We start from the raw sequence: 12,752 nt of genomic DNA on the forward strand, positions 1-12,752 counted from the left end.
ATCGCTGACATTGTTGGTCGTTTCTGTTTACCATCACTTGGTGGAACATCTCACGAATATCACCCGTAACCGCAATCTGAAACTCTCGAAATCGGCGTAGCACAGAAGGAAGTGGAGCAAGCTGATCTGGTCCGGTGAGAAGAAAACTGTTTAATGAGGTTCCCGCAACCAACCTGTCGCATCCCAAACTATACGTAGTTTTCCTGGCTTGTTGGGATTCATCACGGGAAATATTGGGAGGTACCAGACACGTGGGAATTTTTCAAGCAGTTGCCTCTCCGTTAACTTTTCGATATACCCGCTTCGCAGATAATCCCGGAGTTTTTCTTTCAAAGCTTCGCCTAGGGCGGGTTCTCTCTGCATGCGCTTCTCTAAACACTCCAACCTTTTCAGCGCCATTGATTTACTATCCGGCAGCTGTACGTTGTCGAATCGACAAAGCAGTCCCGTCTCATACCGTTTGCCTTTCGTGTGTGTCAAGGATTTTAACAGCTGTTCTGCTCGCTCATCATCTTTGGAGAGGAGAGGTTTGGCCGAACGCACTATGCCAAGTCTGTCCAACGAAAAGTAAGCTTTTATTGTGTTGTGTAGCTCTACATCGCGTCGCTCGCAGCACGGGCAAGCATGGAGGCTGTGATGGGCCGTAAAGTTTGTCACTGACAGAAGAGATGTTGACCAAGGTCCGAAGACTGTCCATCCTAGACGAGTTAAAGAAGCAATTAGCGCATGTTCTCTGCATTCTCTGCTATCTAATGCATGTCCTAGGTGGCAGTTATCTATCCCTATAAGAAGTCTGGGCGAACATTACGGTACGAATCACAAGGCAAATCTCTTAGATGATTGTACCGACTTACTAGTTTATCCATCTCGAGAGTCTGTCGTGGTAAAGCGAGACTTTGAACGGTATGAACCTTCGGAATCCAGTGCGGTTTCGTGTCATGTATTTCAGAGACCTCCAACGCAAGTTTCACGGATCCCGCTTCCTATCGCTGATGATCGACAGTCCATCCTAAGCACAAGGGATATGATTCTCCATTGAGCCCTAACTCACTCAAAAGACCGTGTTCCATCAGTGTGACTGAAGAGCCGTCATCCAAAAAAGCATATATGCGAATAGAACTCCTGCGTCCGTGAATCAGTACCGGGATGTATCTGAACAATACTTTACCAACGTTGCCAACGTGAGCATTGCAGCTCTCATAAGAAGCTCCTGCGTCTGGCTGTGACGTTGAAGTTTGAGGATTTGAATATCGCGGGTATCTAGAATCATCGTGTAGTAGCTTATGGTGCATATAAGAGCAACCGTTCCTTCCGCACTCTTCCCCTACAGTGTAGGCTCCAAAATGCTTTGCGAGACACTACTGCGGCACAACTTATAATTCTTCACCGCAATCCATCGGGCCCCGATGTCCACAGCAAGAAATCTTTTACATTCACAAGGATTGCGACATTCTTCGTCGCAGATTACGCACTTTTTCCTTGGGGTTGTTTTAGAAGATACTGGCGAGCATGAAGCCGAACGACTACTTGATTCGCGGTGTAAGTACACTTCCTCCTTCTTACTTCGCCTGTCGGATTTGCTACCATAATTTCCGAATGCTGATGGAACCGTTACCACGCACGCTGCTTCAACCAGTGTTTCAAGCCAACTACTAAACTCCGAAAGCGTGACCGTGTTTAGCGTTTGTCGATGTCTAGCCCAGTCAAGCTTGATGGTCGGCGGCAATCTGTCTACGTCTTGGAGAAGCGCAACATTGCACAGATGTTCATTCAATCCGCAAGCAACAATCACCGCGCACATATTCTGTACTGCAACTCCAAAGTCAATTATGGTTCCAAGTTTCTCCGTCTTTGGTGCTGACATCTCTCGTATCTTCGATGCTAACGAATGGACGATTACTTCTGGACGGCCAAATAATGTTCGTAGCGTTTTAACCAGCTAGCCAGCTAGCGACGTAGCCGTCGAGACCAGCTGGATATAGCAATCGGCTCGTACAGCTTCAAGAGCTTTTCCTTTGAAGCTGCGCTGAAGTCGAAGTAAATTCTCTTCGTCACTGAAACCGCACGTTCTGGTGGAACTCTCGTAGGTAGCAATAAATAGCGGCCACTCCTCCGGATTACTAGAGAAAGTGGGAAGTTCTTTTGCTACCGCTTGTCGCGCAGCAAGTTGGCTTTTGCTGAGTTCGTGAAGAGAAATCGTAGACTGTTCACACGACTGTTGAATACCGGAAGAAAGTTTCGCACGGAGATTCAAACCGTCACACATTGGAGCGGATCTGCTCATGCCAATTTCCATCGCCTATAATCGCTCGTCAAGCCGCTTCGTTTCGAACTCCTGCTTTTTTGCCATATCTTGTAGCTGCTTTTCCATCCGCGTAATTGCCGAACATACATCATCTGTGACACGAGATTCAGTTCCTAACGATATCGAGTTAGCATTAGGAAGTACAATGGCAGGAACGCTCAGCTCGTCCCGTATCTGCTGCTCTTTTCGCTCCAAATTCAGTAGATACTGACGCTTTACATCGCTTATTGCCTTTTCCATCTCGAGATCCTTCTTACGCAGTAACTCTTCGTACTTCGTACGTGCTGTTGCTGATCAAACCTAGCTTGCATTTGATCCATCATTCTTTGAAATTGTTGGAGCTGTTGGTTTTGGTGTTCTTGATCTGCAGCCGACATATTTCCTGCTCCACCCTCCACAGATGCCTCACGGGACGATATGCCTTGAGCTGCGCGCTTCGTTTCACACGACGAGCAACTCCAGTCTACATTTTCGATTCCTTCATCGACACCTTCGCACTTAAAGCGAAACCACCGACCTCAATCATCACAACTCACCATCAGGCTATTATCCGGATCTTCGCATATTCCACAGCTCACACCCGGCTTAGGCCCTTTTGCACGGCTACCCTTTGGCATACTGAAGTTTCCCCGATCGCGAATAGATGGAATTTTTAAGATGTCTTTTCCGGTTCTTTAATAATGTAACTTTATTTATTAACAGCAACTGATGACGCTATTAAAAATTCCCTATCGAGTGACATAATAGTAATACATAGTTAATAGATTTTTCGTGTAACATAGTTTAGGTTTTACCGTGTATAAATGTACAATATTTTAGTTTTTGATATTTCAACTTATAATAATTTGATAGTGTTTCATGCTTCATGCTTTCATGCGATGTTTTATGGCACTTACGTTTAGTGTCTTTTTCTAATTGTCGTTTTCCAATCAGGTTAGCTCAACTAGCTTAGTATTTTGCTTAATCCTTACGTTTCTATAGACCATACTGTAGGTTAAGAATCTATCTAAACTATAATTAGAATAGTAAATTTTTGTGAATATTACATGTAATCTTAAGTTTCAATTTACCTTTATAGTATAGATTTATTTAGTGTAAACAATTCTACTAATTTTAGGAAAATCAAATAGTTTTAATGCAATTAATCAATAATTATTATTAACTTTTAGGCTTAGTTATCCTCTCGCTTACAAAGCACTTTTTCGTGTTTACTTCTCCCGAGTGACGTTTTAGAAGTTGTCATTTACTATCGTTAATCCCACCGGTTCGTTAAGGGCGGACTACGGCATCAAAGTAGTTTTAACGCAGGTGCGTAACAACTGAAGCTTGTGACAGGACTATCAAATTGCAGTTTTTGCTTTCTTGCTTACTTCGCAGAAGTGCTCACTGCCGTGCGATCACCGGAGTGTTATTCACCCTCGTTATTCCGCACTCTGCTGATTCAAAGCAAGGGTGTGTGTTGAAGGTAGCCAATCCAAACTTCAGTGCACATGCGGGACGTTAGACAGTGGTGAATACGCCATCGCATGCTCTGCTGTCGCTAGGAATGAAAGTGTGTGGTGATTTTTGCGCGCGCCTCTTGCATTCACTGAGGGGAATGCCAAGCCCTCAAAATTCATTATTTATTCTATGGGATATTTTATTATGGTCGCTATAAACCAAATCGTTCAGAATGATCTGACAGTAAAACGTTAACTTTTCTGCTCACGGATGTATTTTCAAGTTGACAAACTGATTTAGCTTTTGCCAGAGCGAAAAGCGAAAAGCATTATTAAATTATGGCGGCGTCTGTCAAGCAGCCAAAGCTTAATCGGTTTAGTCGTTGCATTCAGCAGAGTATGATACGACTACTTGAGCTTATAAAATGATTCTTATAAAGGTTAGGAAGACATTTTGAGGAGTGGACCACTTGGTCAAAAAGCAGTACGGGTGCTCCACCTTTTATGTCGGTATGAAAACATTGAACGACTTTAAGAAAAAAACAACCGATTTCTATTAGTAATGCATTTTTATTTAGTTTGGTTTCTTAAAATTTTCTTGGTTTAGTTTTTGAAAACAATATCAATTAAGTGGCCACCTTTATTAGAAATTACAAATTGAATTTTTTTCCGCGTTTTCCATTACCTTTTTGAGCATCTCGGGTGTTATAGCGTCGATTTCCGTTTGAATATTTGCCTTGAGCTAGTCAATAGTTTGTGACTGGTTGGCGTAAACCTTTACGTTTCAGATAACCCCAAAAGAAGTAGGTCATGGAGGGGGGGGTTGGTTAAATCAGGTGATCTGGGTGCCAGTCAATGTCACCCGTTTTTGACACCAGACGTCCCGGAAATTTTCGTTGCATAAATTGAATTGTTAAATTCGCAGTGTGGCATGGTGCACCGTCCTGTTGAAACCAGTAACCTTCTAGACCATTTTCGTGCTTTCGTGGGCAGACATAATGAGCCAACATCCACCGATATCGACGACGACGGCGACGATACAAAACTGTTGGGTCCTGAGCGGATAGTGTTGCTCACTGCTTCAACCAGTTCATTGGAACTTCTTGATCTTTGATGAATGGCGTGTTGACGATCTTCTACTCTCCCGTGCTCAAAAAAATTCGACACGAAACGACGAATAGAATTGTCAGATGGTGCCTTTTTGCCGCGATATTTTTCCCGATATGCACGTTGAGTTAACACAATGGAACGACTATTTTCGATGTAAAGTGTCACTATTTCCGCACGTTCTTTCGGTTTGAAGCGATACATAGCGAAAATTGTACTGAAATTGCGTTTCCAAAACATATCTAATGAAAGAAATCGGTTGGTAAATGTGAGAGTTATACAGCGTTTACATACCGACATAAAAAGTGGTGCACCCTGTATTTTAGCGGTCTTCAGAAAGCTCTAGTGGAGCTCATAGTTTTATTAGCGGTTTTATGAAATTTGTCATGAAAACCACTATACGAACGTAATAAAACTTGAAATTGTTACTTGGGACGGACCGTCCGCAATCGGTAACAGGCAATGTAAGGGAAAGGAATGTCAGTGATGGTCAGATGTATTTTCAAAGTGCGAATTCACATGATTGCGGAACGTCACATCACGGAACGTCAAGGTACTCGTCTAAATGCGCACATTGAAAATACATCACCGACGTTCCGTTGCGGTTGCTGATTGCTAACGGTCCATGTTATTCCAGCTCCAGCTTCGTGTGTTTTCATGGAAAAAAGTCACTCAAGACCGCCAGGTTTGCTAGTATCTGTAGAAGGTAGCATACACGTGTTTGAATTTCAACTTCCACTTCTGTTCCCTGATCCTCGTTTTGACAACTCGTTTGGACACAAGGGATTCGTCTTGCTCATCTATGTTTACTTTTCTATCTATAATATAAACTAAGTTACTGCTATTTACATACCTGCATTGGAGAACTGCCATTATCCACTTTGTCGATGCCATCGTTGGTCCCACCTCCAAGAAGAGCAGTGATTATTTTAAGTCCAACAGATATTACGTTCGCCCAAGGAGATTGTGAAAAAGTGCCTCCGTTGTCTATGTCATCAGATTTCATGGGAGCGTTATTGCCACCGTTAAACATCATCTGCATTAACATTCCCAGCATATTTGACCAAGAAAACCCAACATCTTGTATTTGATTGGTTTGTATATCGTCTATGTCATCTAATGCAACTTTTTTAATAACGTTTGGTTTTTCAGCAAATTTTCTGTTAATTTGAGGATTTGTATAGTATGTGGGATGCAGCTGTTGAATCTCTTCAGAATTTGGTATTTGAGGATATGTTTGTGCCAAAATAAAATGACAAACGAGGCAAAAAAGTGAGGTCCATCCGATTGTTTTATTTGTCACCATCCTGAAATTATTAAAATTGTTTTTAAATATTTTTTATGATGGTATTGATGAATCTTTTCGGGAGGAGTAAATGTTTAATGTGATAAATAAAAAATAAGATGAACTGAAAATATTGATCTTAGACTAAAACACACTCTTAGACACTCCACAAAATATACATTTTAAATATACACTGCTACCTTATGGTAATGGGTCACCAACTTCAGTTCAGTGGAGATTAAAAAAGTGCATAAAGAATAAAAATCAGAGAGGTTGTGTACAAGACACGACCGCATATAGGTGACGCAGGACTATGCAAGTCTCTTTGTGGAAATAGTAGCATAATATGATTCTTCATAATACGATTCTACATGTAGCATATATAAAGTTTGTTGAGACTGCAGGTTGAGAATATTCAATTATTTTCGAATGAATGTTAATAGCGCCTCAAATCTTACTTCAACATTAAACACTATTTAGTTAGACATATATGTATTTATGTATTTGATTTGATGATATCAAAAACTTATTATGTTAAAATGGTTTTGTTGTGCTACAGGTTGAGAAATCCAAATTTTTGCAAATCGATATTTTTTTACAGCGTTTTATTTGTTCTCAAGATTTAAAGCTACTAAATAACTTAAAGTTGCAAAATGTTTTGTATCTTACTGCCTTATACTTAGTTGACAGTCAAATAAACATTAACATCACTCCTGGTCCCTCCTGCCTTGACTTGTCCATCATTTTCGAAAGAAATTAATCTAAATGTAATGCTTGACTATGCAAACTATGTAATGAATTGCCAGCAACTAACTGATGCAAAGCAGCAAATGAAACGTTCAAAGCTATTCTCGGATAAAAGAGTCGCTGATTTTCTTCGCTCTGAGAATTCTGTGTCACGTCACATGCACAAATGAAAGACAACAATTTCGAACAAATTCTTGCAGTCTATATGGATACAATCTGGCAAAAGGAAAGGATGACGTTTCACCTTCAGGACTTTCAATCTTAAATGTTAAAGGCGGTTGAAGAAAAGGGGTGGTTTTATACTTTAAGAAAATTTACTTTCAGGACATCACATTAGTCCTATGTTTAATGCTAAAACAATAATATAGGTTGAAAAAGAGGGGTGGTCTGGGGGTGGGCTCTGAGGTACTTCTCAAGCACGGATATCAAATTGGTATAGGTTTAAGCGCCGTAAAAAATCTTCGACCTATTGGGACGAGGAGTTCCTGTAACTTCTTTGCAAAAACACGTGCAAACCATGATGACGTCTTTTCTTCGACCAATCAGGATGCGAGGATTTCTAGTTGGACAATGCTTCAATGCTACACTTACGAAATAATAGCGTTCTTCATTTGAGCCAATTCTTAGAAGATGTTCCGATCGATTGGTGCAAAAAATATTGAAAATCGATCGGGAAACCGCTAAGCTATTAGCGATCAAAAGCTGACCACTTTTCGAGAAAGATTTTCTGGAATGACAGCCTACCCCGCCAAACCTTGCCGTAAGCCGTAGTCCTACGTCAAAATCAGAAGATCACCAGTGCCGTTCAGGTGACTGGCTAAATTAAAGAGATTGACTCGGCCACTGCATTTCCTACCGTATATGGAATAATAAGGCCCAGCCTAGCGCAGTAAAAAGTCAAATATATAAGCGCTTACAATCCGCACCGACGTGGAGTCATTTTCGGGATCAGGAATTGAAATATAAATGGTAATTATAATTAGCCAGTCAACCTTTTGAAGCTTTAATCAGCCAATTTGCCACACCCGGAACAGCGTTATCCATCTGGGGTGGAACAAGCTGCGGATTAATTTTGGATAATAAATCGATGAAACCCTGTCGTCACCCACGTGGTCAGCGTCACGGAAGCCCTTGCCCGCGGCGACTATCATCTGATTGAACCGAGAATCGGAGAAATCACCCTTCCGGGATCATCGACATCCATTCCGGCCTAACGGTAGCAGTCCTAGGCCTCAACGCACACCATACACACACTGAGAGTAAAATTTGTAAATAGTAGGATAGATTAGGCTTAGGATAAGGATACCGCAATGATAGGAGAAATAGTAATAAATGGATATGTTGATAGTCAACTTCTGTTTGTGTTAAATGCAATTTCTAAATTGCTAAAGTATGGTGCGGAATTTCGGACGACAATTTGACGAGAGGAAAAGATTACTTTACACTTTCAAGGTTTAATCTTAACCCTATCAGGAGGCCATAACAAGGGTATATCAGTTTTATAACACATTATGATATTTATAACAAAATCTGTTACAAATTGGTCGAGAAGCAATAGCAAAAAAATTTAAATTTGTAATAGATTCTGATAGTTGTAACTCATCTATACCTATAAAGAAGGATTTCTGTCTGTCTGTCTGTCTGTCTGTCTGTCTGTCCTGTGTTCCTTATAGAATCAAAAACTACTGAACCAATCGGCGTGAAAATTTGCATGTAGAGGTTTTTGGGGCCAGGAAAGGTTTTAGTGATGGTTAGAGACCCCTCCCCCCACTAAGAGGGGGGGCTCCCATACAAATGAAACACAAATTTCTGCATAACTCGAGAACTAATCAAGCAAATAGAACCAAATTTGGCATGTGGGTGTTTTCGGTGACAAGAATTTATTCTAGGGTAATTTGAGACCCCTCCTCTCTTTATAAGGGGAATTATAACTCCTCTCCCCTTTAAGAGGGGGGGTTTCCATACAAATTTCCTCATAACTCGAGAACTAATCAACCAAATGGAACCAAATTTGGCATGTGAAAGTTTTCGAGGGCAAGAAAATTTTCTATGTTGAATTAGGACCCCTCCTCACTTTAAGAGGGGGGGCTCCTGTACAAATGAAATACCAATTTCCTCATAACTCGAGAACTAATCAAGCAAATGGAACCAAATTTGGCATGTGGGTGTTTTTGGAGACAAAATTTTTTTCTATGGTGAATTGGGACCCCTCCCCACTTTAAGCGGGGAGGATACAAACGAAATACAAATTTCCTTATAACTCGAGAGCTAATCCAGCAAATGGAACCAAATTTGGCATGTAGGTGTTTTTGGAGGCAAGAATTTTGTCTATGATGAATAAGAACCTCTCCCCACTTTAGGAGGGGGGGCTCCTATACAAGTGAAATACAAATTTCCTCATAACTCGAGAACTAATCAAGCAAATAGAACCAAATTTGGCATGTGTGTGTTTTCGGTGACAAGAATTTATTCTATGGTAAATTGAGACCCCTCCCTCTTTATAAGGGGAATTGTAACTCTTCTCCCCTTTAAGAGGGGGGGCTTCCATACAAATTTCCTCATAACTCGAGAACTAATCAAACAAATGGAACCAAATTTGGCATGTGAAGGTTTTCGAGGGCAGGAAAATTTTCTACGGTGAATTAGGACCCCTCCCCACTCTAAGAGGGGGGGCTCCTGTACAAATGAAATACAAATTTCCTCCTAACTCGAGAACTAATCAAGCAAATAGAACAACATTTGGCATGTGGGTGTTTTTTTTGGTGACAAGAATTTATTATATGGTGAATTGAGACCCCTCCCCTATTTATAAGAGTAATTATAACTCCTCTCCCCTTTAAGAGGGGGGCTTTCATACAAATTTCCTCATAACTCGAGAACTAATCAAGCAAATGCAACCAAATTTGGCATGTGAAGGTTTTCGAGAGCAAGAAAATTTTCTATGGTGAATTAGGACCCCTCCCCACTTTAAGAGGAGGGGCTCCTGTACAAATGAAATACAAATTTCCTCATAACTCGAGAACTAATCAAGCGAATTGAACCAAATTTGGCACATGTGTGTTTTTGGAGACAATTTTTTTTTCAATGATGAATTGAGACCCCTCCCCACTTTAGGAGGGGGGGTCCTATACAAACGAGATACAAATTTCCTCATAACTCGAGAACTAATCCAGCAAATGGAACCAAATTTGGCGTGTAGGTGTTTTTGGAGGCAAGAATTTTTTCTGTGATGAATTAGGACCTCTTCCCACATTAGGAGGGGGGGCTCCAATACAAATGAAATACAAATTTCCCCATAACTCGAGAACTAATCAAGCAAATAGAACCAAATTCGGCATGTGGAGGTTTTTGTAGGTAAAAATATTTTCTACGGTGAATTAGGATCCTTCCACACTTCAAGAGGGGAGGGCTTCTACACAAATGAAATACAAATTTCCTCATAATTCGAGAACTAATCAAGCAAATGGAACCATATTTGGCATGTGGGTGATTTGGAGGCAACCATTTTTCCCATTATGAATTAGGACTTCTTACCTTTTTAGGAGGGGGGGGGGCTCCCATTCAAACGAAATACAAATTTGCTCATAACTTTAGAACTAATCAAGCAAATGGAACCAAATTTGGCATGTGAGAGTTTTAGATGGCAGAATTTTTTTTCTGTGGTGTATTACGACCCCTTTCCCTTTTAAGAGGGTGGGCTCCCATACAAATGAAATACAAATTTCCTTATAATTTGAGTACTAATCAAGCAAATGGAACCAAATTTAGCATGTAGGAGATTTTTGAGTCTTGAATTTATTTTATGATAGTTAGAGACCTCTCACCCCTGTGGTGGGGGATATGGACTCTCATACAAATAAAACAGAAATTTTTGCGAAACTCAAAAACTAATCCAACTCGAGAAATTCGAAACTCTTCCATAAAACATTAATCAATAACAAGACCACAAAAACTATCTATAGTAACACTAGATCATTCAGGACGAGCCGGTCGCGAGTTGCCGGTGACCCGCCGTCGGAAGCGCCGCCCACTGGGGGGCTTGCAAAACTCGAGATAGTGACAAAGATCATCCGAGATTCATGATTTATGTACAAAACAGGTTAATTTGTGGCAATACGAAGTTTGTCGGGTCAGCTAGTTTAGATATAAATGAGTAATATAGTTTTCGCCTCTAAACATGCTAGATATCACCCTTATAACAAAATATGTTATTTGCAAAAAATAGTCTAATTAGTATGATTATTTCAATAGTAAATGAATTTCGTTGCATAACATTTATTGCATTTGTTAAAATATTTTTATTTACTGTCATATTTTTGAAATATCTGGAAATTTTGAAAAATAATTCTTAACAAAGTGTGTTACAATTTAGATAAAACCATATCAAGGCCTGTTCAGAATCAGATATTGACTAGAATAAATTTAGTTAGAATTTTTGTTATTTTAACCACTAATCGTCGCTCGTTTATAACAACAGTTGTTATTTTTTATCTAATTTATAACAACCGTTGTTAGAAAAGTTGGTAACAAACTAGTCCCTTGGTAACATTACTTGTTGTAATTTTGTTAGCTCCTGCTAATCGGGAAGTGTCATAAAAATGATCATTGTTACAATATATATGATAATATTTGAGTGTGTGAGTAGTGTGAAAAAGGAAGTGGTTTGAGTTCAGTTCACTGGTTAAATTATTAGAGTTCAATATGTGCTATAAAATCATCTAACACTATGCAAAGTGTCGGAGTTCCTATTTGGGCTATTTCCACTGTGCATAATAATAATAATATAATTGAGCTTTGTGCTTCCTGTTCACCCAGGCTGAGAGTACCGGTATTAGCCTATGCGTCCATCTTCCGTTAGTTGCGGACTTCCACTCCAGCTGCCATTTTGCCATTGACTCCGCTCTCATAGCTTTTCGAATTCCTGTGGTATCCTTCCACTTATAACATTCGCTGTCTTCTACGAAAGTGATATATATGGGAATCATTCCAGCTATGACGCAGACCGCTTCCGAAGAAATAGTTCTGTACGCGCTCACGACCCGCATTGCCATGAGCCGATACGTACTGTTCAATCTCTTCTTATTCCGCTGGGTTTTAAACGCTGCTATCCAAGCAGGTCCACCGTATCTCAGTATAGAATAGGATACACTGGCTAACATACGCCTTTTGCTGCTGTTTGGACCAGAGTTGTTTGGCATAATTCTGGCCAGTGCGTTAATCGCTTTTCCCGCCTTTTCGCAAGTGTAGCCGACGTGGTAGTTGAAATTTAGCCGGTCGTCAATCCATACACCTAGGTGTTTCAATCATCGCTTCAAGGCTATCGTGTGCTCTCCCACAACGATCTCCGCTGATTGAGCTGTCTTTCAGTTGCTGACCACCAGCAGTTCCGTCTTATGTTGGGCTATTTGCAATTTCACCCCTTGCATCCAGCTTCCGATTATGTCTATCGACTCGGTTGCCAGCATTTCTATCTGTTCCAGCGACTCTCCTGTTACTACTACTACGATATCGATATCGTCTGCGAAGCCAACGATCTCCGCGCCTCTAGGCAAAACCAGTTTTAGTACACCGTCGTACATACAGTTCCAGAGAGATGGACCCAGGATAGAGCCTTGCAGGACTCCTGCTGTAGTCCTGAACATCCTTTGTCCCTTGTTTGTCACGTAAAACAGCACCCGATCCTCGAAGTAGCTTTTCAAGATCCTGCACAAATAGTCAAGGACGCTCGATCTATGGAGCACTAGTGCAATGGCCTCCCAGCTGCAACTGTTAAACACATTCTTAACGTCAATCGTTACCACTGCACAGTATCGGTTACCCCTTCGTTTCTGTTTGGACGCCTTCTCAGCTCTTTCGATCACTGTGCAAA

The 12,752-nt window shown here is 40.7% G+C and overlaps 1 protein-coding gene across 4 annotated transcripts in view; it reads right to left on the reverse strand.

The window, feature by feature from the left end:
- The window catches only part of LOC128733480 (uncharacterized), a 179,871-nt gene that overhangs the window by 114,311 nt on the left and 52,808 nt on the right, over window positions 1–12,752 (reverse strand). For all 4 annotated transcript variants that reach the window (XM_053827091.1, XM_053827088.1, XM_053827089.1 and 1 more), the window contains one exon: window positions 5,705–6,158. In XM_053827091.1, the coding sequence (XP_053683066.1) occupies window positions 5,705–6,157 (453 nt within the window). In that variant the 5' untranslated portion in view covers window position 6,158. The remainder of the gene's footprint in view (window positions 1–5,704; window positions 6,159–12,752) is intronic.

Source organism: Sabethes cyaneus, chromosome 2, assembly GCF_943734655.1.
Source record: "Sabethes cyaneus chromosome 2, idSabCyanKW18_F2, whole genome shotgun sequence".
Lineage (NCBI taxonomy): Eukaryota > Metazoa > Arthropoda > Insecta > Diptera > Culicidae > Sabethes > Sabethes cyaneus.